Source organism: Pelodiscus sinensis, unplaced genomic scaffold (assembly GCF_049634645.1).
Source record: "Pelodiscus sinensis isolate JC-2024 unplaced genomic scaffold, ASM4963464v1 ctg74, whole genome shotgun sequence".
Lineage (NCBI taxonomy): Eukaryota > Metazoa > Chordata > Testudines > Trionychidae > Pelodiscus > Pelodiscus sinensis.
In genome coordinates this window covers 403,899-430,310 of record NW_027465947.1, presented here as the reverse complement: position 1 = coordinate 430,310, position 26,412 = coordinate 403,899, and the positions used below count along the sequence as shown (strand labels likewise).

Sequence of the window (26,412 nt, the reverse complement as noted above, 5' to 3'; positions counted from 1 at the left end):
AGCAGGCACAACGAGAGGCCGAGGCTGAAGACAAGCACGCACAACGAGAGGCCGAGGCTGAAGACAAGCGTGCACAACGAGAGGCCGAGGCTGAAGACAAGCGTGCACAACGAGAGGCCGAGGCTGAAGACAAGCACGCACAACGAGAGGCCGAGGCTGAAGACAAGCACGCACAACGAGAGGCCGAGGCTGAAGACAAGCACGCACAACGAGAGGCCGAGGCTGAAGACAAGCACGCACAACGAGAGGCCGAGGCTGAAGACAAGCACGCACAACGAGAGGCCGAGGCTGAAGACAAGCACGCACAACGAGAAGCCGAGGCTGAAGACAAACACGCACAACGAGAAGCCGAGGCTGAAGACAAACACGCACAACGAGAAGCCGAGGCTGAAGACAAGCACGCACAACGAGAAGCCGAGGCTGAAGACAAGCACGCACAACGAGAGGCCGAGGCTGAAGACAAGCACGCACAACGAGAGGCCGAGGCTGAAGACAAGCGTGCACAACGAGAGGCCGAGGCTGAAGACAAGCACGCACAACGAGAGGCCGAGGCTGAAGACAAGCGTGCACAACGAGAGGCCGAGCCTAAAGACAAGCACGCACAACGAGAGGCCGAGGCTGAAGACAAGCACGCACAACGAGAGGCCGAGGCTGAAGACAAGCGTGCACAACGAGAGGCCGAGGCTGAAGACAAGCGTGCACAACGAGAGGCCGAGGCTGAAGACAAGCGTGCACAATGAGAGGCCGAGCCTAAAGACAAGCGTGCACAACGAGAGGCCGAGGCTGAAGACAAGCACGCACAACGAGAGGCCGAGGCTGAAGACAAGCACGCACAACGAGAGGCCGAGGCTGAAGACAAGCACGCACAACGAGAGGCCGAGGCTGAAGACAAGCACGCACAACGAGAGGCCGAGGCTGAAGACAAACACGCACAACGAGAGGCCGAGGCTGAAGACAAGCACGCACAACGAGAAGCCGAGGCTGAAGACAAACACGCACAACGAGAAGCCGAGGCTGAAGACAAGCACGCACAACGAGAAGCCGAGGCTGAAGACAAGCACGCACAACGAGAGGCCGAGGACAAGCATTCACAACGAGAGGTGAAGCTGCCAGAGATAGTGGCAGACACGAGGCGAGCAGAACTAGAGGTCCAAATTGCACTGGAGAAAGCTAAGCGACTGGACGCTTAAGGTACCCCACCCAACAACCCTGCCCCCATCACTATTCAACCCCCCAGGAGGCTCCCCATGTACCAAGTAGGGGATAATGTCGAGGACGTCTTTGTCTACTGTGAGAGGGCCTGCAGGGGTACAACATTCCTCCTAGTCAGTACATGATGGGAGTTAAGATCACAAGTCACTGGTCCCTTACTGGGGGTGGCAGCTGACCTGCCAGGGAACTCGGTAAACGATTATGAATTGTTTCAGCAAGAGGCCAGACTCAGGATGGGGCTCACTCTCGAACAGGCCTGGTGTCGCTTCAGGGCCTCCAAATGGACCCCAACCACACCATTCCCCGAACATGCCAGTCGTGTACTCAAAAGCTGGGAAACATGGCTCTCTGGAGAGAAGGCCCACACCTGAGAAGAAATCTCTCTCCTGATGCAGATGGAACAGTTCCCCGAGGGTGTTCCGGGAGAGATCAGAGGGTACATCCAGGACGGAAAACCAAAAAACATAAGAGAGGCAGGAGTGCTCGGGGCCTGATGAATGGAGCTAGGAGGAAAAGCAGCCCGGAGAGCAGTCTGAGGGGGACCTCCTACAACCGGGGATCCTCCTGGCCCCCACCTCGCAGAGAAGGGCCCTATACACCTCCAGGGAGACCCCAGACTTTCCCTCGTCCCTCCACTCCATCCACCGGGAACCCTCCCCGCTCCAGTGATACACCCGTGATACGATGCTTTAAATGGAATGAAATGGGGCATGTCAAGGCCGACTGTCCCAAGAGCACCAACAGGCTGCAGCTCATCACCCTGGGGTCAGCACAAGAAGCCTCAAGCCCAGAGGCCTCACACATCCCCCCAGAGTGGAGGGAGACTGAGTGTGTGGGGGACGGGAGGTTGTTGCATGGAGGGACACCGGAGCACAGGTGTCAGTGATCCACCAATCTCTAGTGGACCCCAAAGCCATTGACCCGGAGACTCTAGTCACCGTTCACCCCTTCAAGGCCGACCCCTTCGACCTGCCTACTGCCACGTTACCAGTTCAGTACAAGTGCTGGTCAGGGACTTGGACTTTCACAGTGTATGATGACTACCCCATTCCTATGCTGGTTGGGGGAGATTTGGCCAACCATGTAAAACAGGCTACGAGGGTGGGAGTGGTCAGGAGTAGCAAGGTTACCCAGGCATCCACACCTAAAACCTCTCCTGAGCCTACCAGGGGTCAGGCTGTGCACCCAGATACCCCGACTCCTGCAGTGACAGCACCCGACCCCAGAACAGTAGCTACAATTGCAGCCCTTGATCTAGTTCCTGAGTCCCAGGTGAGGCCGACCCAAGAGCCAGAATGGATGGGGCAACCAGTACCAGGATCGGAACCGGCCACAGAGGGCGCCATGGAGTCAACAGCAACAGCTGAATCTGCACAGGAGGCCCCGCAGGAGCCTGCAATGCAAACCCATACCCCGGAAGGAAGTGATCCCCGCCTGTAGAGGTACCCCCCTCCCCTGTAATGCTTCTTGTTGGACCTGATGTGACGTCTCCAGCTTCGAGGGAGCAGTTCCAGGCAGAACAAGAAGCAGATGAGAACCTCCAAGGCGCTTGGACAGCGGCCAGAAGTGAACCACCGCCTCTCAGCTCTACCAACAAACCAGGTTTGTGATAGAAAGAGGACTGTTATACCGAGAGTCCCTTTCTAGGGGACACCAGGAGGACTGGCATCCTCAGAGACAGCTGGTGGTTCCTACTAAGTACCAGGAAAAGCTCTTAAGCTTAGCCCACGATCACCCTAGTGGCCATGCTGGGGTGAGCTGAACCAAGGACCGGTTGAGAAGGTCATTCTACTGGGAGAGGATGGGCCAGGAGGTTACTGGCTATGTCCGTATTTGTACAGTGTGCCAACAGGTGGGGAAGCCCCGAGACGAGGTCAGCCCCTCCCCATCATAGAGGTCCCGTTCCAGCATGTAGCTGTGGATATTATGGGTCCATTCCCTAAGACCACCCCCAGAGGGAAACGGTTCATATTGACCCTCATAGATTTTGCCACCCGATGGCCTGAAGCAATGGCTATAGGAAGCACTTCGGCCAGGAACGTGTCCTAGGCATTAACAGATATCTTTGCCAGGGTAGGCTGGCCTTCAGAGATCCTCACGGACTCAGGGACCAATTTCCTGGCAGAGGCAATGAAACGCCTCTGGGAAGCTCATGGGGTAGAGCACTTGGTTGCTACCCCCTACCACCACCAAACCAATGGCCTGGTGGAAAGATTTAACGGGACTTTGCAAATCTGCATATCATGGCTCGCAAACGAACGCTCCAACGACTGGGACCTGGCTTTGCAACAATTACTGTTTGCCTATAGAGATGTCCCACAACCTAGTTTGGGATTCTCACCTTTTGAACTAATGTTTGGGCGCGCAGTTAAGGGTCCCTTACAGCTAGTAAGGCAACAATGGGAGGGGACTAACCCTTCCCTGGGAACCAACAGTTTGGATTTTGTGCACAACCTCCAAAATACCATTAGAGGCTCTCTAGCCATTGTCCAGGATGCTCAGCAAGAGCAAAAGGCCTGGTATGAGAACCATGCCAGAGAACGGTCCTTCAAAGTAGGGGAGCAAGTCATGGTGCTGAAGGCGCTCCAGGCAAATAAGGTGAAAGCATCCTGGAATGGGCCATTCACGGTCGGTCCAGGAACGTCTAGGGGCCATTAATTACCTCATAGCGTTCCCTAACCCTGACCTTAAGCCTAAGGTCTATCACGTCAACTCTGTAAAGCCTTTTTATTCCCGAGAACTCAAGGTTGTTCAGTTTACAACCCAGGAGAAGGAAGATGCAGAGTGGCCCGAGGGAGCCTGCTACGACGGGAAAGGCAAGGGCGAAGCAGAAGAGGTAAGCCTCTCCCTGAGCCTCAGGGTCAGCCAATAAAAATGCAGAGAGGGATTTCAAACTGGGACAAAGGAATGTTTAGGTTTTTCCCTCCTTTGTCCCGGGGCAGTTTCTCTCCAGCTGCTGAGCACAGACATGTCTCCCTCTTCACTATCTGGAAGTAGGGGAACGTGGAGATCAATCCGTTCGGTTTTGTTGTTTCATGGTTTGGGAAATGGGATCGGATGTCTGTGCATTTCAAAAAATATTTTTTTGCTCCCCTTTGTAATTAAGCTCCTGGCCCATGGTGGGGTCCCCCGATGAGTATATTAATTGGTGACTTTTCCATCTAGTCATTCTGCTGGCAACAGGAATATTGTGGTGATGATAAAAGTTCTTTCTCTTTTCTTTTTATTAACCTGGGATTGGTTAATTTGTGTGTCCTGGTTTTTACTTTAGGGCTGAGATTTCCCAAGTGGTCTTTCCCTGGTTTTCTCATTATGACTTGGGTGGTGGCAATGGATTTTTATCCTCAAAATCTAGGTTTTTAAGATTTTGGGGGGAAGTTTTCTACCAAAGCCTGGAAAGATAAGGGTTTGGGGTATTTTTGCGGGCCCCCGCGTCTGCATTTATCATGCCAGGAGGAGGGAAAATGCCTTGACAGGATCAAAGAGAGAACAGTGGCCCCAGAGACATTTAAGATACCCTAGCGTGCCGAGGCATTACAGCACCCAGAATGCAATGCCTGGGACAACTGCTATCCCCCAGGCAATGCAAGGTGAGTTATGAATTCTGTTGGCCCTATTTAAGTCCTTAATGCTCATCTCTACCCTTAGGATTCTTAGGGCATCCAGACCTAAAGAAACCTCCCACTTCCCCCCATGCCAAGGGCTCATTTCACAGCCACCGCCTTAGCAGCTAAGCACTGAAGATGACTTTGAGCCAGTCCACGCTGCTCCTAAGTCTGCCTGCAGAGCGACAGAAGGGTGTGCACAGCTAAGCCATGGGGGCACTCTTCCCCGATGAGCAGAACAGGCACCCTGCCACTATGAGCTTGGTCTGAACAGTGCAGGGCAGGGCAGGGCAGGGCATCACACACAGGGCAGCCACAGCGAATGGCTTCGTGGCACCCACCGCTAAGGCAAACCACCCTTCAGAATGCCCGGGGCCGTCCACACACAGTGCTGTTGGGCAGTTGCCCACTGAAGCAAAGCTCAGGAACGCCATGTTTACAGAGGGCATTTAACCCAACAGCTCATCGGCCGTCTATGCAGCGAGACCAACCTACGTGAAAAAGAACAGTGGGATGTGAGCTCATATCACAGTCCTCCTGTGGGTGCTATGGCAGTCCCCATGCCCCAGCCATATACGATGAGACCCTTTGAGCCCACTTGTGTATTGGCCAGGAAGTTGCAAGGACGCATCTAATCTCAGGAAGAGAACATCTCTCCTTAGATGAGCCGCAGGATACCTTTGGGGCGGCAGCATTCAACTCTGCATTCAGACTTCCTGCAGCTAGCCCCCTACACTCTCCTGCAGAATCACTCCGCCTTTACCTGCTACTGACACTTTGTTTCTTGGCAAGAAGCTGTAAAAGAAAATGAGACCAACATGCGGCAAAGGAGGATGTTCCTACGGATCCCTTTGGAACGAGCCCCGTACAAATAAGGCTGAAACACAGTGTGCTTTTGTTTACCATTGCAATGGGGAACCTGCTGCACACATTCTTCAGGCCTTTCGAGAGCCAGTGCTCTGCAGAAATCATTTGTAACTGTCAAATGTTTATCATCTGCAGTGTTTCAAACTGGGGAACTCCAGGAACTGGGACAGAGCCAGCGGATGGTGAGAAATAAAGTAACCAGTGAGCCACAATCCGATGGAGGTGCCCCTCCCCCCCAAGACAGCATACACGCGAGTTGGACGAGATCCTAGGGTCACAACGTCCCAGACACCTGGCAGCAACATTCCGCCAAGTGTAGCTAACCCGGAGGTCTCTGGCGTAAGGCGTCTGCGGCCAGGCGCTACGTTATGCAGCAGTCGCGGTGAATGCAAGGGGCGCAGCACACGCCCAGGAGGGAACTGTACAAGCGAATGCTGGAAACAGAAGTTGCAGACATGACTTTACCAGCAGGCCTGCCGGCGGGGGACAGCTGTCCTGAGCCCAGCCATTTCCACAGGCCCAGGGCTCCCATCCACTGCAGTGGCAAAGGCAGCAGCTGGAGCTCCAGGCCCTTTTAAATTGCTTCCGGAGCCTGCACAGTGCTGAGAGGCTGCCTGGGGGAGGCTAGTCCCAGCCCCGCCCTTCCACCTCTGGCCCTGTCCTTCCCAGGGGCTGAGAGCATCCCCCCACCTTGCACAGGGCTGCCCGGCTCAGCATCCTGGGGGAGCTCATTTTATAAGGAGTCAGGGTTATTTCGAAGGAAGGGTTTGTTCCAAAATAACTGCGTCTACACAGTGTTTTTTATTTCGAAATTGGGTATTTCGAAATATCGGCCGGACTCAATTATGCAAATGAAGTGCAGGAAATTAAAATCCGCGCTTCATTTGCAATTTCGCTCGGCTGCATTTGCATTCCTCTCTCGAAAGTGTAGACTTACCCAGTTATTAATCTGTTAGATGGAGTGCCAACGAACTGTCCCGGAAGGTTTCCCTGGGAACGGGTGTCAATGTATTGATTCAAGCCCTCCCCTCTTTGCTTTGCTTTCACCCTCCTGCTAGGCACGGAAGAGTGTACTTGTAGGCAGCATCAGGTCATAATTGAAAAAGACAGAAATGTTCAATATGACTCATACATAATTCAGCTTATCCGCTGCCCTGGAGAAAAAGAGGAGAGGTGTTTGCACGTCTACCTCACCCACCATCAACAGGGGAAAATAATTTTCAATTACACTAAGTTGATGCAGCTCTGCTCACACACAGGACTGGGAATTACGCAGAAAACGCGTTGGGCGGAGCAAGCAGCAGATGAAGGATGCGGCAGGGACTCGAATCACAGAATATGCCCGTGTGTTGGAGCTCTTGATGATACCTGTCTCAACGGACTGAGTAGAGGAAGTTGCCCATCAGAAGAGACAGTGTGCCAGGATGCACAAAACCCAACAGAAACCTAAATCAGAATCAGCAGGGAGGAAAACAGAGAAGTCAGCTACACCCCGAGTGCTTCTGAATTTCCAGCTTCAATGCTAAGGCCTGTGTTCCCAAGATCAAAGGGGGGAGAGCGCACAGGGCCTGTACTGTAACACCTGGGTGTTGTGTCCTTAGCAGCCTGTAGGGCTGTGATCGGCAGAGCGCTACCCCCCACCTGGGGTCTCGGAGCTGGTCACACTCCTAAAAGACAGCAGGTCGGCACCCTTCAGTTTCCCTCTGACAGCAACTGCAAGAATTAGTACAAAGCCGGGAGCAGTGGGAAAAGCCCCGTGGATTTCACCATCCTAGTCCATTCTCTTCATGGAAAACGTGTCATTGCCAATCAGCTGGGTAGAATTCCTGTCCGGGAAAAACCATGGGAAAGAGGAGCCTGGGGCAAAGAAGAGGCGCTGACAGGCAAGTGCTGCAGCACGCATGCAGGACCAGCTGGCCCAGCCTAGGACCCCTTGTGCCCCCGCTGGCAGGGCCTGCTCACGGCCCCGACGCAGGAGAAGCTCACAGCCCCCGTGCTGCTGCATCAGGTGCCACATGGAACGGTGCCCATGGCCACGGTCTGGCTGGAAGTTACGTCCTTGTCTGTAAAACCCTGAGAGGAGGGAAAAGAGAAACTGTTGTGATGAGCCGAGTCCTGGGTGTGGAGGAAGGGAGCTCATCTCCCCCACAGCCCCAGGGTGGGGCCTGGCTCCCCTGCCAGAACATGTAAGCTCACGACTGTGCATGTGCACACACCCACACACCGGGGGCTGCGAGAGACGTTCCATCGGACCCGACGCGCCCTCCAGACTTTCCCAAGCGTTCTCTCTCTGGGGTGAACCTCCTTGCTTCACTCCAGCCAATGGCTCTGCGAGGCGCTGTACCACCAGCCCCACAGCCCTCATGTGTGCCTCACGCAGAACTGGGACAATGCATGGGAAACATGTCCTGGGCGTCCCAGGGGCCAGCTTATGGTCCATCAGCTGGCCCAGAGGGTTTTCACTAACATGCCGGGGGTGGGAAGCATCCAGACACCAGCGGAGAAAGGAGGTAACATCATCTTCTTTTGGTAACAACCGTGACTCTAGCCTCACACTTAACAGCACTGTCGTGTCCTTTGCCGTCAGTCCGTACAGAAATGAGGTGCAGTGTCCCTGCGGTGCGGTGCGGGGCGGGGGCAGGGGGACGTGGCTGCGTGACTCAGGGAGTGTTCATGCAATCTGGCTGGGTGGGTTGTGCCGAACATGTCAGCGGCCACTGTCCAGCGAGGAGACAATTCGCTGACTCGCCCGCGTGGGGCCACAGCAGGGAACGGCTCAGCGTTGCTTAGGGACTCAGCAGTGCCCACCAGATATGCCTGGACTCGTGTTCTCCAAGGGAGGGCACAAAAACCAAACACGGGGCCCATGCTTGGCGTTTCTCACTCCCCCACCTACACTTCGAGCAACAGGACCCGGAGAAGACTGAACCTCAACCGAGGGGACTGTCCCAAATGCCACGGTGAAGGCTGCGTCCTACAGACTGCAATCAGTGCCCCGTGCGCCGAGCTGATAAGCAGAGCACCCACAGCCAGGTTTGTGTTTCTATCGGTGGTGCACATCCGCAAATGCCTTGGCGCACATACACATTATTCCGCACAAGAGTGGAAACGATTGGCGGGAACACTGGCCGCAACATCCAGTGGGGTAAGAAAAGTTGCCCACTCGAACGGGGTTGAGAGCTCGGACTGTGTGTTTACATTTCATCGTCTTTTGGTAACAACCGTGACTCTAGCCTCACACTTAACAGCACTGTCGTGTCCTTTGCCGTCAGTCCGTACAGAAATGAGGTGCAGTGTCCCTGCGGTGCGGGGCGGGGGCAGGGGACGTGGCTGCGTGACTCAGGGAGTGTTCAGGCAATCTGGCTGGGTGAGTTGTGCTGAATGACCCCGGTGCCTGGCGGGATTCTGGGGGTCACTCTCAAGGCACTGAGGGTATGTCTACACTACCCCGCTAGTTCGAACTAGGAGGGTAGTGTAGACATACCCTGAGAGAGACAGCCCCGGCTGGAGGGACCTACGGGGCGCCGCAGTCCCAGGCTGTACCCGAGGATCCACGCACAGGCGCATGTTTATTTGCCACGGGGGTGACGCCTGCCATGGGCATGGCTACAGCTCACATTGCTGAGGCCCAGGGAGCCGGCGAGAACCCCAGGGGGAGCACGTAGGGAAGCAAGGGGCTGGGCAGGTTCCCAAGACCATTGGAGACTCCTTCCCCTTTACTTAGTCCTGCAGCCAGACACCCGGTCAGAGCTTGCAGCGCAGCGAGCCCTCCTTGCACCACCTCTGTCCGTCTGCACCAGCCAAGCACTCTGCCTCCCCTCCCCTTTGAAAACGGCCCTTCCTCTGCTGTCACAGGCACCCGCTGCCGGTCAGAACCCCACTTGCAGAAAGTCCCTCGGCGCCAGCGCCACCTCAGCGCCAGCGCCACCCCGGCACCACCTCAGCGCCAGCGCCACCCCGGCACCACCTCAGCGCCAGCGCCACCCCGGCACCACCTCAGCGCCAGCGCCACCCCGGCACCACCTCAGCGCCACCCCGGCACCACCTCAGCGCCACCTCAGCGCCAGCGCCACCCCGGCACCACCTCAGCGCCAGCGCCACCCCGGCACCACCTCAGCGCCAGTGCCACCCCGGCACCACCTCAGCGCCACCCCGGCACCACCTCAGCGCCACCTCAGCGCCAGCGCCACCCCGGAACCACCTCAGCGCCAGCGCCACCCCGGCACCACCTCAGCGCCAGCGCCACCCCGGAACCACCTCAGCGCCAGCGCCACCCCGGCACCACCTCAGCGCCAGCGCCACCCCGGCACCACCTCAGCGCCAGCGCCACCTCAGCGCCAGCGCCACCCCGGCACCACCTCAGCGCCAGCGCCACCTCAGCGCCAGCGCCACCCCGGCACCACCTCAGCGCCAGCGCCACCCCGGCACCACCTCAGCGCCAGCGCCACCCCGGCACCACCTCAGCGCCAGCGCCACCCCGGCACCACCTCAGCGCCACCCCGGCACCACCTCAGCGCCACCTCAGCGCCAGCGCCACCCCGGCACCACCTCAGCGCCAGCGCCACCCCGGCACCACCTCAGCGCCAGTGCCACCCCGGCACCACCTCAGCGCCACCCCGGCACCACCTCAGCGCCACCTCAGCGCCAGCGCCACCCCGGCACCACCTCAGCGCCAGCGCCACCCCGGAACCACCTCAGCGCCAGCGCCACCCCGGCACCACCTCAGCGCCAGCGCCACCCCGGCACCACCTCAGCGCCAGCGCCACCTCAGCGCCAGCGCCACCCCGGCACCACCTCAGCGCCAGCGCCACCTCAGCGCCAGCGCCACCCCGGCACCACCTCAGCGCCAGCGCCACCCCGGCACCACCTCAGCGCCAGCGCCACCCCGGAACCACCTCAGCGCCAGCGCCACCCCGGCACCACCTCAGCGCCACCCCAGAACCACCTCAGCGCCACCCCAGAACCACCTCAGCACCAGCACTGCCTTAGCGTCACCTCAGCACCAGCATCACCCCAGCACCACTCTGGCGCCACCTCAGTGCCAGCGCCACCCCGGCACCACCTCAGCGCCATCGCCACCCCGGCACCACCTCAGCGCCATCGCCACCCCGGCACCACCTCAGCGCCAGCGCCACCCCGGCACCACCTCAGCGCCAGCGCCACCCCGGCACCACCTCAGCGCCACCCCGGCACCACCTCAGCGCCACCTCAGCGCCAGCGCCACCCCGGCACCACCTCAGCGCCAGCGCCACCCCGGCACCACCTCAGCGCCAGCGCCACCCCGGCACCACCTCAGCGCCACCCCGGCACCACCTCAGCGCCACCTCAGCGCCAGCGCCACCCCGGAACCACCTCAGCGCCAGCGCCACCCCGGCACCACCTCAGCGCCAGCGCCACCCCGGAACCACCTCAGCGCCAGCGCCACCCCGGCACCACCTCAGCGCCAGCGCCACCCCGGCACCACCTCAGCGCCAGCGCCACCTCAGCGCCAGCGCCACCCCGGCACCACCTCAGCGCCAGCGCCACCTCAGCGCCAGCGCCACCCCCGGCACCACCTCAGCGCCAGCGCCACCCCGGCACCACCTCAGCGCCAGCGCCACCCCGGCACCACCTCAGCGCCAGCGCCACCCCGGAACCACCTCAGCGCCAGCGCCACCCCGGCACCACCTCAGCGCCACCCCAGAACCACCTCAGCGCCACCCCAGAACCACCTCAGCACCAGCACTGCCTTAGCGTCACCTCAGCACCAGCATCACCCCAGCACCACTCTGGCGCCACCTCAGTGCCAGCGCCACCTCAGCATCAGCATCACCCCAGCACCACCCTGGCGCCATCTCAGCACCAGCGCCGCCTCAGCACCACCTCAGCACCAGCATCACCCCAGCACCACCTCAGTGCCAGCGCCACCCCGGCACCACCTCAGTGCCAGCGCCGCCTCAGCACCACCTCAGCGCCAGCGCCGCCTCAGCGCCACCTCAGAATCAGCATCACCCAAGCATCACCCTGGCGCCACCTCAGTGCCAGTGCTGCCTCAGCACCACCTCAGCGCCAGCGTCGCCTCAGCGCCACCTCAGAATCAGCATCACCCCAGCACCATCCTGGCGCCACCTCAGTGCCAGTGCCGCCTCAGCACCACCTCAGCGCCAGCGTCGCCTCAGCACCACCTCAGCACCAGCGTCACCTCAGCGCCACCTCAGAATCAGCATCACCCCAGCACCATCCTGGCGCCACTCAGTGCCAGTGCCACCCCAGCACCACCTCAGTGCTGGCGTCACCTCAGCACCAGCGCCCACTTACAAACACACACGCATCTGTACGGACCCGTCCCGCTGCCCGAGACAAGAGAGGACACTATTCAGGCAAGCCGACAAGACCATTGCCTGGAAAAGGCAGCGGCGCCTCGAGACACTGCCCTTTACACAAAATACAAACAGGCCACTCGGAACCCAGCTCCACTCAAGGCTTATTCTGCTCTAGGCAAGTCCCAAGAGCTTTGTCTCACACGTGGCACTTTCTGAGCAGCCACGGCAGCCCTCTGGGGAGAGGAGTGAGTAGAAGCCATTTCCACAGCGAAGTCAAACCAGTTCAATTCCAGCCAGCTGCAGAGCCGGGGGGAATCTCGCAAGCCGGCCCCAACAAACTGTGGCAAATGAATCCAGGTGGTGCAGAAACACAGGTTATGCTTTGCACACTTCAGAGCTGCCACGGAGCGGGCCCGGCAGGGGAACTGACAGAGGAAAAAGACCATAAAGGTGAGTCCTGGCTCAATCCCAAAGCTGGGAGTGGGCCTGCCCGCGATTCATCGGAGGCACTTCAAAGCAAAGCTCACAATCCACAGGCTGTCCCTGAAGGAACCAATGGCAAATAGCACAGGAGGCCTATGGCTGGCCGTGCAGGACTCGAGCATCCCTCGGCGGTCTCTGGAGTCACTAAGGAAACGTGCAGCTACCAAAGCCACAGGCACACTGCCGGCGTCTCTGCCAGCGCGAGAGATTGCCACCTACCTTCTAACACTGTCAGCTTGGCACTGGTGTTTATCTCCCCAACGCTGTTGGTCGCTGTGCACTCATAGATTGCTTCATCTCGATGAACACGCAGAGGCTGAATCCGGAGAACTGAACCTGATCCGTCGTCGAACTCGATGACCTTGACAAGGAAAGAAAAGGGTCGTTACTGCCTCCTACGGACATGGAGAGCGAAAGGGAGGCTGAACTCAGGAGCACGATCCATAAACACAAATAAATGCTGCCTGGCAAAGAGGAGCTAGAAAATTCAGGGTTAGAAATAGATTTGCCCTTGGAGAAGCCCCAGTGCTGCTCTGTATGACAGAATACAAACTAGACACGCTATCGGCCCGCTCCCCCAGAGACGGATCCTCTGAGCCACCTTTCCACTGGTGATTTCACTAACCCACAGCTGGGCGTTGCTGCCAGTTGCTGCTCACCCAGCTAGAACGTGGCTGAGCCCAGTGCTACGACCTTGAGGTGCGCCAGAGAAATCTTGCTAAGCGTGCACAATGAGCCTCTTCAGCTTGCACTTCAACAGCACCAAGGAGGCACAGCTCCTTCCGGGATCGGGCCCCTCACAGCAGGAGCAAAAGCCAGGGCCCTTCCATAGGACAGATGCTCTCAGCCTGCCCTCATGCTGCGGCGGGAGGGACATTCCTCGCGCTCCTCTCCATGGCGGAGCACAGGGGCCTTGCTGTGCTACGGGCCATTATCCACTGTTCTTTGACGAGAGGCTGAAGCCCCAGCCTCAGGCCCAGTTAACTTTCAACTCGGCCTGTTTCAAACACTGAGGAGCAGCGCGATGGACAGAGGGCGAGCTGAGCGCTGCCAGGGATTCTGCAGGAAGTGGCACTAGGCCTCGGCACATCCCTCGCCCAATCGTTTTATCGCTCTCTTAATACGTGAAGGGGCTCAGCCGCCAAGGGCACTGGGACGCCCTGCATCAGGGCCAGTCACTGAGAGGCCCAGCGAGGGGCCACCAGGGGCAGAGGAGGTGAAAGGAGCGAGGCGGCGGGAGGTGAAAGGAGCGAGGCGGCGGAGGTGAAAGGAGCGAGGCGGCGGGAGGTGAAAGGAGCGAGGCGGCGGGAGGTGAAAGGAGCGAGGCGGCGGAGGTGAAAGGAGCGAGGCGGGAGGTGAAAGGAGCGAGGCGGCGGAGGTGAAAGGAGCGAGGCGGCGGAGGTGAAAGGAGCGAGGCGGCGGAGGTGAAAGGAGCGAGGCGGGAGGTGAAAGGAGCGAGGCGGCGGAAGTGAAAGGAGCGAGGCGGCGGGAGGTGAAAGGAGCGAGGCGGCGGGAGGTGAAAGGAGCGAGGCGGCGGAGGTGAAAGGAGCGAGGCGGCGGGAGGTGAAAGGAGTGAGGCGGGAGGTGAAAGGAGCGAGGCGGCGGGAGGTGAAAGGAGCGAGGCGGGAGGTGAAAGGAGCGAGGCGGCGGAGGTGAAAGGAGCGAGGCGGCGGGAGGTGAAAGGAGCGAGGCGGCGGGAGGTGAAAGGAGCGAGGCGGCGGAGGTGAAAGGAGCGAGGCGGCGGGAGGTGAAAGGAGCGAGGCGGCGGAGGTGAAAGGAGCGAGGCGGGAGGTGAAAGGAGCGAGGCGGCGGGAGGTGAAAGGAGCGAGGCGGCGGGAGGTGAAAGGAGCGAGGCGGCGGGAGGTGAAAGGAGCGAGGCGGCGGGAGGTGAAAGGAGCGAGGCGGCGGAGGTGAAAGGAGCGAGGCGGCGGGAGGTGAAAGGAGCGAGGCGGCGGGAGGTGAAAGGAGCGAGGCGGCGGAGGTGAAAGGAGCGAGGCGGGAGGTGAAAGGAGCGAGGCGGCGGGAGGTGAAAGGAGCGAGGCGGCGGGAGGTGAAAGGAGCGAGGCGGCGGGAGGTGAAAGGAGCGAGGCGGCGGAGGTGAAAGGAGCGAGGCGGCGGAGGTGAAAGGAGTGAGGCGGCGGGAGGTGAAAGGAGCGAGGCGGCGGAGGTGAAAGGAGCGAGGCGGCGGAGGTGAAAGGAGCGAGGCGGCGGAGGTGAAAGGAGCGAGGCGGCGGGAGGTGAAAGGAGCGAGGCGGCGGAGGTGAAAGGAGCGAGGCGGCGGGAGGTGAAAGGAGCGAGGCGGCGGAGGTGATAGGAGCGAGGCGGCGGAGGTGATAGGAGCGAGGCGGCGGAAGTGAAAGGAGCGAGGCGGCGGAAGTGAAAGGAGCGAGGCGGCGGAGGTGAAAGGAGCGAGGTGGCGGAGGTGAAAGGAGCGAGGCGGCGGGAGGTGAAAGGAGCGAGGCGGGAGGTGAAAGGAGCGAGGCGGCGGAAGTGAAAGGAGCGAGGCGGCGGAGGTGAAAGGAGCGAGGCGGCGGGAGGTGAAAGGAGCGAGGCGGCGGGAGGTGAAAGGAGCGAGGCGGCGGGAGGTGAAAGGAGCGAGGCGGCGGGAGGTGAAAGGAGCGAGGCGGCGGGAGGTGGAAGGAGCGAGGCGGCGGAGGTGAAAGGAGCGAGGCGGCGGAGGTGAAAGGAGCGAGGCGGCGGGAGGTGAAAGGAGCGAGGCGGCGGGAGGTGAAAGGAGCGAGGCGGCGGGAGGTGAAAGGAGCGAGGCGGGAGGTGAAAGGAGCGAGGCGGCGGGAGGTGAAAGGAGCGAGGCGGCGGAGGTGAAAGGAGCGAGGCGGGAGGTGAAAGGAGCGAGGCGGCGGGAGGTGAAAGGAGCGAGGCGGCGGAGGTGAAAGGAGCGAGGCGGGAGGTGAAAGGAGCGAGGCGGCGGGAGGTGAAAGGAGCGAGGCGGCGGGAGGTGAAAGGAGCGAGGCGGGAGGTGAAAGGAGCGAGGCGGCGGAGGTGAAAGGAGCGAGGCGGGAGGTGAAAGGAGCGAGGCGGGAGGTGAAAGGAGTGAGGTGGCGGAGGTGAAAGGAGCGAGGCGGGAGGTGAAAGGAGCGAGGAGGGAGGTGAAAGGAGCGAGGCGGAAGGTGAAAGGAGCGAGGCGGCGGAGGTGAAAGGAGCGAGGCGGGAGGTGAAAGGAGCGAGGCGGGAGGTGAAAGGAGCGAGGCGGCGGAGGTGAAAGAAGCGAGGCAGCGGAGGTGAAAGGAGCGAGGCGGGAGGTGAAAGGAGCGAGGTGGGAGGTGAAAGGAGCGAGGCGGCGGAGGTGAAAGGAGCGAGGCGGCGGAGGTGAAAGGAGCGAGGCGGGAGGTGAAAGGAGCGAGGCGGCGGAGGTGAAAGGAGCGAGGCGGGAGGTGAAAGGAGCGAGGCGGGAGGTGAAAGGAGCGAGGCGGCGGAGGTGAAAGGAGCGAGGCGGGAGGTGAAAGGAGCGAGGTGGCGGAGGTGAAAGGAGCGAGGCGGGAGGTGAAAGGAGCGAGGCGGCGGGAGGTGAAAGGAGCGAGGCGGGAGGTGAAAGGAGCGAGGCGGGAGGTGAAAGGAGCGAGGTGGCGGAGGTGAAAGGAGCGAGGCGGGAGGTGAAAGGAGCGAGGCGGCGGGAGGTGAAAGGAGCGAGGCGGGAGGTGAAAGGAGCGAGGTGGGAGGTGAAAGGAGCGAGGCGGCGGAGGTGAAAGGAGCGAGGCGGCGGAGGTGAAAGGAGCGAGGCGGCGGAGGTGAATGGTGAGGAGGGCACTGGAGAGCCGCCCGTACGAAGGCTCCTGTGCCCAAGGGAGAAAGCTCTGACACAAGCAAACCCAATTCAGGGGCAGGTGCGGCAGGGGAGGCAACTCCACTAAGAAAAGCAAAACTGGCCGAGAGCTGCAGCCCAGAGGCAGGGCTACATTGCCCGGGGGGAGGGGCATGACACAAAGGACCAATGGGAAGAGAGGGGCGGGGAACTCAATGGCTTTTCCCATTAAAAACTTTCAAACAACGGAGGGCGGGGAGCCCTGTTTGCCCCCACCCCTGCCAGAGCCAGTCTCCCGCTGGCATCCCCGCCCTCCTACTCGGCACCCAAATCCCACCCAGAGATGGCAGCACTGCACCCTGCAAAACTGCTGCTAGAGCCTGGGCACGCTCGGCCTGCCAGCGCGGGGCTGGGAGGCTTCCAGCCCACAACCCTTCCTCCTGCAGGGCCTCTTACCTGTCCTGACCCCGCTCCGACATCTTCGCTAGTGGGCCCTGTGGCTCTGGGCTGCACCTGACTCGCCAGAAGCCGGATTCAGACGCTGGCTCTGGCTAGGGGCTCTGGGCCGGACCAGACGCTGGCTCTGGCTAGGGGCTCTGGGCCGGACCAGACGCTGGCTCTGGCTAGGGGCTCTGGGCCGGATTCAGACGCGGGCTCTGGCTAGGGGCTCTGGGCCGGACCAGACGCTGGCTCTGGCTAGGGGCTCTGGGCCGGACCCAGATGCTGGCTCTGGCTAGGGGCTCTGGGCCGGACCCAGACGCTGGCTCTGGCTAGGGGCTCTGGGCCGGACCAGACGCTGGCTCTGGCTAGGGGCTCTGGGCCGGACCCAGACGCTGGCTCTGGCTAGGGGCTCTGGGCCGGACCAGACGCTGGCTCTGGCTAGGGGCTCTGGGCCGGACCAGACGCTGGCTCTGGCTAGGGGCTCTGGGCCGGACCAGACGCTGGCTCTGGCTAGGGGCTCTGGGCCGGACCCAGACGCTGGCTCTGGCTAGGGGCTCTGGGCCGGACCCAGATGCTGGCTCTGGCTAGGGGCTCTGGGCCGGACCCAGACGCTGGCTCTGGCTAGGGGCTCTGGGCCGGACCTAGACGCTGGCTCTGGCTAGGGGCTCTGGGCCGGACCCAGACGCTGGCTCTGGCTAGGGGCTCTGGGCCGGACCCAGACGCTGGCTCTGGCTAGGGGCTCTGGGCCGGACCCAGACGCTGGCTCTGGCTAGGGGCTCTGGGCCGGACCCAGACGCTGGCTCTGGCTAGGGGCTCTGGGCTGGACCCAGACGCGGGCTCTGGCTAGGGGCTCTGGGCCGGACCAGACGCTGGCTCTGGCTAGGGGCTCTGGGCCGGACCCAGACGCTGGCTCTGGCTAGGGGCTCTGGGCCGGACCAGACGCTGGCTCTGGCTAGGGGCTCTGGGCCGGACCCAGACGCTGGCTCTGGCTAGGGGCTCTGGGCCGGACCAGACGCTGGCTCTGGCTAGGTGCCCAGGGCCGGACCCAGACGCTGGCTCTGGCTAGGGGCTCTGGGTCGGACCCAGACGCTGGCTCTGGCTAGGTGCCCAGGCCCGGACCCAGACGCTGGCTCTAGCTAGGGGCTCTGGGCCGGACCCAGACGCTGGCTCTGGCTAGGGGCTCTGGGCCGGACCCAGACGCTGGCTCTGGCTAGGGGCTCTGGGCCGGACCCAGACGCTGGCTCTGGCTAGGGGCTCTGGGCCGGACCCAGACGCTGGCTCTGGCTAGGGGCTCTGGGCCGGACCCAGACGCTGGCTCTGGCTAGGGGCTCTGGGCCGGACCCAGACGCGGGCTCTGGCTAGGGGCTCTGGGCCGGACCCAGACGCTGGCTCTGGCTAGGGGCTCTGGGCCGGACCCAGAAGCGGGCTCTGGCTAGGGGCTCTGGGCCGGACCAGACGCTGGCTCTGGCTAGGGGCTCTGGGCCGGACCAGACGCTGGCTCTGGCTAGGGGCTCTGGGCCGGACCCAGACGCTGGCTCTGGCTAGGGGCTCTGGGCCGGACCCAGACGCTGGCTCTGGCTAGGGGCTCTGGGCCGGACCAGACGCTGGCTCTGGCTAGGGGCTCTGGGCCGGACCCAGACGCTGGCTCTGGCTAGGGGCTCTGGGCTGGACCAGACGCTGGCTCTGGCTAGGTGTCCAGGGCCGGACCCAGACGCTGGCTCTGGCTAGGGGCTCTGGGTCAGACCCAGACGCTGGCCCTGGCTAGGTGCCCAGGCCCGGACCCAGACGCTGGCTCTAGCTAGGGGCTCTGGGCCGGACCCAGATGCTGGCTCTGGCTAGGGGCTCTGGGCCGGACCAGACGCTGGCTCTGGCTAGGGGCTCTGGGCCGGACCCAGATGCTGGCTCTGGCTAGGGGCTCTGGGCCGGACCCAGATGCTGGCTCTGGCTAGGGGCTCTGGGCCGGACCAGACGCTGGCTCTGGCTAGGGGCTCTGGGCCGGACCAGACGCTGGCTCTGGCTAGGGGCTCTGGGCCGGACCAGACGCTGGCTCTGGCTAGAGGCTCTGGGCCGGACCCAGACGCTGGCTCTGGCTAGGGGCTCTGGGCCGGACCAGACGCTGGCTCTGGCTAGGGGCTCTGGGCCGGACCAGACGCTGGCTCTGGCTAGGGGCTCTGGGCCGGACCCAGATGCTGGCTCTGGCTAGGGGCTCTGGGCCGGACCAGACGCGGGCTCTGGCTAGGGGCTCTGGGCCGGACCCAGACGCTGGCTCTGGCTAGGGGCTCTGGGCCGGACCAGACGCTGGCTCTGGCTAGGGGCTCTGGGCCGGACCAGACGCTGGCTCTGGCTAGGGGCTCTGGGCCGGACCAGACGCTGGCTCTGGCTAGGTGCCCAGGGCCGGACCCAGACGCTGGCTCTGGCTAGGGGCTCTGGGTCGGACCCAGACGCTGGCTCTGGCTAGGTGCCCAGGCCCGGACCCAGACGCTGGCTCTAGCTAGGGGCTCTGGGCCGGACCCAGATGCTGGCTCTGGCTAGGGGCTCTGGGCCGGACCAGACGCTGGCTCTGGCTAGGGGCTCTGGGCCGGACCAGACGCTGGCTCTGGCTAGGGGCTCTGGGCCGGACCCAGACGCTGGCTCTGGCTAGGGGCTCTGGGCCTGACCCAGATGCTGGCTCTGGCTAGGGGCTCTGGGCCGGACCCAGATGCTGGCTCTGGCTAGGGGCTCTGGGCCGGACCCAGACGCTGGCTCTGGCTAGGGGCTCTGGGCCGGACCCAGACGCTGGCTCTGGCTAGGGGCTCTGGGCCGGACCTGACTCGCCAGAAGTCGGATGCAGTCTGGCTCGCCCGTGGCGTGTCGGCTCCAAGGCAGGACTCGCTGAAGGGACACACGTTTCCCTCGCAGCAGCTCTCAGAGCCACTGAGAGACTGGGGCGGGCAGCCGAGGGCTGCAGCGTCTGTAGTTACCTCAAAGCGCTGGGAGCTGACCTTCTTCCCTTTCTTCATCCACGTGATGCGAGGCTTGGGCTCGCCCGTGGCCTGGCACACAAACGAGGCCACTCCTCCAGAAATCCCAATCTGATCCTCCGGAGCTTTCACGAAGCTTGGCTTGCCTGGAAGACACACACAGCACTGGCAGTGAGGCACCGCCCAGAGGCGAGGGAGACACCAGTAAAGAACCAGCACCACGTGCTCCTGTACAGCCCACCAGCGACCTGAGCCACAGCCGCTCAGTGCAGCCTGCAAGCACGCGGTCAGCGCGCAAATGGCTCCTTCAACAGGAGTTCACCTGGCCGCGTGGGAGCAGGATGTTTTGCTCTGATTTAAAACCTGTTGACTTTGGAAACATTCCGTTCTGCAGATGAGCAGTGCGATCGTGTCACTGGCAATTGCAAAGCAGCTGAGGTTTGCTCAGCACACGCTGCACGAGGGCACAACCCGCTTCCCGAGGAGTTCCTGAATCTAGGAAAAACCATCAGCGGGCACCGTTATTAGTGCACACGAGTCTTTCATTCAACCGTAGGCTCTGGCCTGCCCAGCGAGCCCACGATTCCTACCTCTGTGCAGCCTGGCGGCTGGCCTGTAAAGGCTCTCAACTAGCCTGCGAACGAGCCAAGAACCAGAGTGAGCACAGGCCTGAGCGACCCAGCAAAACCGGAAACGCAGCGACCAATTCGGTGATGCAAACCAGGCACCTGCTGCTCTCTGCACTCCCAGAGCGTGCTCTGGCTCGCCACAGTGAGCGGTCTGCTTTGAACACTCTCGCGGGTGTCCTAGGCAGACTCGGCCCCGCGAGCAGTGCAGCTCTTAGGCAGGCCAAGCCATTTCAGTAAGACCTCTCTCCTCCCCTCACCAGGGCCAGGTGCACCCGCCCGCCAACCTTGGCCCCGAGATCGGCCAGGCCGCAGCGTGGCCCTCAGGGCCCTGCGGCAAGGAGTGCCGTCGGTGAACTCCCAGCCCCACAGACACGGCTCGCGGTTGCCTGGGCTGAATGGACACGAGCCAGCACTGGAAGAACCTGCTTGTGCCAGTGGTGTCCTTCCGGCTGTGCTGCTCATGCCCAGTCAACCTCCCGCCCTCCCTGCCCACTCCCAGAGCTTCCGGCAAGGAGCGGAGGATGGATGGGGCCAGAGGAGTCCTACAAGGCACAACATGTGACCGCTGCTCCAGGGGCACTGGAGCTGGCCCCCTAAGGGGCACAGGTCGGACCTCCCTGATCCAGCTCCCTCTGGCCTGAGCAGTCCAGAAGCAGGGATCTGCTGGACCAGGGAGGTCAGTGCTCCACTGCTGGCCACCAGCCCCCACTCCTGTGCTCCCCTCCCAGCCCTTGGTCTGCTCCTGGCTGCCAGCCCCTTGCTGCAGCTGCCCAGCCTTGTCCCCCTCTCTCCCCCACAGCTGAGGTTCCCGAATGCCACCGAGCCCACTGCTGCCAGACACCGGCCAGGGCTCCCCAGACCCAGCTGCTACCCGCCGGCCCCAGCCCCTGCCCCCGGGGCTCTTTGATCAGCAAAGGCTGGAGCAGAGCACTCCGGATTCCAGAGGTCCCGCCAAGCATCCCGCTCGCGCTGCGAGGACATGGGCAAGCACTCGCCGAGGAACTGCCTGGCTGAGGGCTCAGAGCTGGCTATGGCGCATGCAGGCCGCCCCGAGGATCCCCGGGGGGTCTCAGCCACGCCCAGAAGGCACAAAGAGGGACAGGACTGGCCTGAGGGTGCGTCTGCTCCCGTCCCCAGAGCAGCGAGACAAAGGGGCCCCCAGGCAAGTGAGAGGCGCTCTGAGGCGGACGATGAGCTGAACGGCAGCTGTGCTCTCTCCAGACGACAGCCAGGCGTCCGGCCGGGGCGCCGCGACCACTCACCATTTCACTATGAGCGGGGACCGGCAGCTCCCAAAGCTTGTGCCATAGTGCAATTACCCTGCAGCGCCCCCGGACTCTCTGCTGCTTGTGCTGGAACTAACCCGGCGCCCCGAGAAACCGGCCCTCCTGCGGACTACGCTTTGAAGGGCACATGCGCCTGGGGCGGGGGGGGGGGGGCTGCCAGGGGGCCGGATCCGCCCGCGGCAGCCGCTTTGAATATGGCTCCTCTGTTCTGGGAGCGAGGAGGGGGGCTTGGTGTGCTGCCCCACCCCTCAGAAAAATCTCTCAGCTCCCATTGGCCAGTTTCCGACCAATAGCAACGGAGATATTTTGCTGGCACTAGGGGCAGCCAATGAAGCCTTCTCCCTCCCTGCCCCTTCACCCTGCCCAGAGCAAAGGCACGTGGAGCAGCTTGTGACTGCAGCCTTCAGGTTCCTGCAGAGCTGCTGGCTGGGAGCTGCCTAGGTAAGCGCCGCCCAGCCAGAGCCTGCCTCTGGCTCCCCCACTCTCTTCCCTCCCCCAGCTACCTGCCCTAGGCCACCACCCAAACCCTCTGCACCCCCTCCTAGAGCCCCTCCCCCAGGCCAGAATCCTTTCTGGCCCCCATGTCTCCTCGCTGACCCTGCACCCTATTCCCCGCCCCCACACCATCACCGAAACCCTCTGCACCCTCTTCATCCAGGTCACAACTTCCTCCCAGACCTTGCACCCCCTCCTAGAGCCTGTCACTCAGGCCAGAATGCTCTCCTGCGCCCATACCCCGCCTGGACTCAGCGCCCCAAGCCTCTGGCCCAGATCACAACCCCCTCCCTCACCCAAACTCCCTCTCAGACTCTACCCCCCTGCACCTCAGACGCCTACTCCAAGCTCCCTCCGCGCCCAGCCTCTGCCCATTCCCCAAATCCCCGCAGTAGAAATGTGGCTTTTGAGCACTTGCCAAAATGTTGGAGTGGTCCCGAATTAAAAACTATTGCCATCCCCTCCCTCCCCTCCCTCCCCCGGGCCCGGGGCCTGAGAGCTTCTCATGGAGGCCCTGATCCAACAAGTCCACAAGCACATATGTAGTGCCACTGGTGAGTGGGACCCTGCCGTTCTGTGCCTGCCACCCACAGCTATTTCCCTTTGAGCTTTCAGAACGCACAATTTCCTGTCGCCTTCTCAGCCCAAACTCCCTGAATTCGCTCTCCCCTGGGCTGTCAACAAAGCTTGTAAAAATGGCCCTTAAAAGTCTTACAACAAACACAAAGTCTCTCATCAATACCAGCTCCACATGGCCTCCCGCCTCCCTGGGTGAGGCCAGCCTCCGGGACTCGCAGCTACCGCTCTTGGCTGCCTACCCAGCTGCTTTTCTGCGGAAATGCCTGATTGCTCTCAGGCAGGGCTCAGCTTGTAATCAGGGCTGGCTTAGTCCCCGGCTCTCCAGCCCAAGGCCTGCCGCCCCCTTACGGGCCACGAGTCCCTTGCTGGGTAAAGCTCACGGCGAAGCTTCCAGAGCATTATTTCCCAGCGCTTGTTTACTCAAGAGGTTAGGTCAGTGGAACTTCTGTGGCTCACGAGTGGGAATCAGCCATTCCCGGGCAACTCAAATTCCACCGAGCAGAGTGCCAACGTCAGCGGGGAAAGCGGTGACGTCACATGCCGAGCGGAGCGCCAGCGTCAGCGGGGAAAGCGGTGACGTCACACGCCGAGCGGAGCGCCAGCGTCAGCGGGGAAAGCGGTGACGTCACACGCCGAGCGGAGCGCCAGCGTCAGCGGGGAAAGCGGTGACGTCACACGCCGAGCGGAGTGCCAGCGTCAGCGGGGAAAGCGGTGACGTCACACGCCGAGCGGAGCGCCAGCGTCAGCGGGGAAAGCGGTGACGTCACACGCCGAGCGGAGCGCCGCGTCAGCGGGGAAAGCGGTGACGTCACACGCCGAGCGGAGCGCCAACGTCAGCGGGGAAAGCGGTGACGTCACACGCCGAGCGGAGCGCCAGCGTCAGCGGGGAAAGCGGTGACGTCACACGCCGAGCGGAGCGCCGCGTCAGCGGGGAAAGCGGTGACGTCACACGCCGAGCGGAGCGCCGCGTCAGCGGGGAAAGCGGTGACGTCACACGCCGAGCGGAGCGCCGCGTCAGCGGGGAAAGCGGTGACGTCACACGCCGAGCGGAGCGCCAGCGTCAGCGGGGAAAGCGGTGACGTCACACGCCGAGCGGAGCGCCGCGTCAGCGGGGAAAGCGGTGACGTCACACGCCGAGCGGAGCGCCAGCGTCAGCGGGGAAAGCGGTGACGTCACACGCCGAGCGGAGCGCCGCGTCAGCGGGGAAAGCGGTGACGTCACACGCCGAGCGGAGCGCCACGTCAGCGGGGAAAGCGGTGACGTCACACGCCGAGCGGAGCGCCAGCGTCAGCGGGGAAAGCGGTGACGTCACACGCCGAGCGGAGCGCCGCGTCAGCGGGGAAAGCGGTGACGTCACATGCCGAGCGGAGCGCCACGTCAGCGGGGAAAGCGGTGACGTCACACGCCGAGCGGAGCGCCAGCGTCAGCGGGAAAAGCGGTGACGTCACACGCCGAGCGGAGCGCCGCGTCAGCGGGGAAAGCGGTGACGTCACATGCCGAGCGGAGCGCCGCGTCAGCGGGGAAAGCGGTGACGTCACACGCCGAGCGGAGCGCCAGCGTCAGCGGGGAAAGCGGTGACGTCACACGCCGAGCGGAGCGCCACGTCAGCGGGGAAAGCGGTGACGTCACACGCCGAGCGGAGTGCCAGCGTCAGCGGGGAAAGCGGTGACGTCATACGCTGAGCATAGCACCACGTCGGTGGGGAAAGCGGTGACGTCACACGCCGAGCGGAGCGCCACGTCAGCGGGGAAAGCGGTGACGTCATATGCTGAGCATAGCACCACGTCGGTGGGGAAAGCGGTGACGTCACATGCCGAGCGGAGCGCCGCGTCAGCGGGGAAAGCGGTGATGTCACACGCCGAGCGGAGCGCCGCGTCAGCGGGGAAAGCGGTGATGTCACACGCCGAGCGGAGTGCCAGCGTCAGCGGGGAAAGCGGTGACGTCATACGCTGAGCATAGCACCACGTCGGTGGGGAAAGCGGTGACGTCACACGCCGAGTACAGCACCACGTCGGTGGGGAAAGCGGTGACGTCACACGCCGAGCGGAGCGCCGCGTCAGTGGGGAAAGCGGTGACATCACACGCCGAGCGGAGCACCAGCATCAGCGGGGAAAGCGGTGACGTCACACGCTGAGCACAGCACCACGTCGGTGGGGAAAGCTGTGACGTCACACGCCGAGTACAGCACCAACGGTGGCATGATCACACCGTCACGAAAACTTTCTCCCATCGGCACAGAGAGTCTTCACCAGATATTCTACACTAGTGCAGCTGTGCCACTGAAGCACCCTGGGTGTAGACCAGACCTAAGAAAAGGCAACTTTACGTCTCCCTGTCACGTCTACGTCAGAGATGGAGAGTCCTGCCATTAAAGACAAGCCGTGATTAGCTGTGGTTGCCTGACTTACACTGATTTCACATATTTACTTATCTGTAATCACATCTATTTCTATTTAGGTTGTATTCAAATACATTTGTATTTATTCTCCTCTTTCACCTCGCCCAGGGAAGTGCCAATTCACTGTTCCTGGTGATTGTGATGACTGGTGGTTGGAAATGCAGTGCATTGAGCTGATTTGTCTTCTATTGAATTTCTGCAGTTGATTTGTTCCTCTGATTTTGTTATTTACTTTGTAATGCTAGCAAACTAGTGTAAATTTATTAAATGACAAATACAACAGGGTCCAAAATGTCTGTCCTTGAAGAACACAGTTCAATTATATACCACATTATATACCTGTTCCCCAGGCTGTGCATGCTGAGAATTTATTGATTTTTTTTTTAAACACACAAAAATAAAACTTTTTTTTTTAAAGGGACAAAGGGAAATACGGCTTGCCCAGGTAATAAAACCTGGAAAACTCACAGACTTGTTCAGCTTGCATTGGAATGACTCTACTGAAATGACTCCTGCTAATTTCTGGCAACCAACTAAACGAAAGCCAGAAAACTCTGAATTAAGATTATATGACCAACAAAGACTTGGATTTCATGTCGGGCCCCCTCACCACTCACAGGGATAGGGATATGTGTGACTCGCTGTACCTCCAAGTAACACCCTACACCCTGCATTCACCACTTGCACATGGCCCTGTTTTGTATGAAGTATCCCTTGTGCAGTATCATTTGAAAGGTTAGAAACTGCGGAGCATCATTATCCTGTTAAAGTCGCATCACTGTCAATGAAGGTAAGAGATTTCGCTCTTTGTTACTAGGCCATGTTGTGAGTCTGGGGAACGCCAACAGATGAGCTGTTTGTTGTCTACAAAGGGCTGATCAACACCCAGTCAGGTATTAATCAACCATTGGAGCTGCTCACGGCCATCCTTCCCCATATGCAGAATATACAGCTGGGTAGGGCACTCAAAACTTGGTGCACCCCTGGGTCTTGATATCCATCTACTCCCCTCTTCCTCTCCCTGTTCTGTGGCCTTGCTTCCTCCGGAGAGAAGCTAGTTAACTTTCAAGTGACAGCCTGCCCAAGCGATGAGCACAACATTAACCCCGGGAAAGAGCCATTCAAGTGGTAACAAAGCCATTGACAGGCACTTGCTTCCCCCGGTACAGACCGTCAGTTTCTGGATTGACTGTGCGGAGCTCCAGGCCGCCATGGGCTGAAGTCACAGAGGTCACCGCAAGACACAGATTCCATGGCTTCTGCTACCTCTGAGAACACGCTGTAGCCTTAGTGACGATTAAAGAAAATGTCACAGTGCTCGGGAACAGGGGGCCAGTGAAGGGGGGGCCACAGTGTGGAATGTGCGTCACATGGGCGGGCCCACTGGTCCCCGGA

At 61.4% G+C, this 26,412-nt stretch overlaps 1 protein-coding gene across 1 annotated transcript in view; it reads right to left on the bottom strand.

Moving 5' to 3' along the window:
- Window positions 1–26,412, bottom strand: part of LOC102455999 (receptor-type tyrosine-protein phosphatase F-like) — a gene marked incomplete at its 3' end in the record, with an annotated part of 547,172 nt that overhangs the window by 199,247 nt on the left and 321,513 nt on the right. The window contains exons 4-5 of the mRNA XM_075917250.1: window positions 19,631–19,776; window positions 12,689–12,830 (exon numbers count right to left, since the gene is read on the bottom strand). Of these exons, the coding sequence (XP_075773365.1) occupies window positions 12,689–12,830; window positions 19,631–19,776 (288 nt within the window). The remainder of the gene's footprint in view (window positions 1–12,688; window positions 12,831–19,630; window positions 19,777–26,412) is intronic.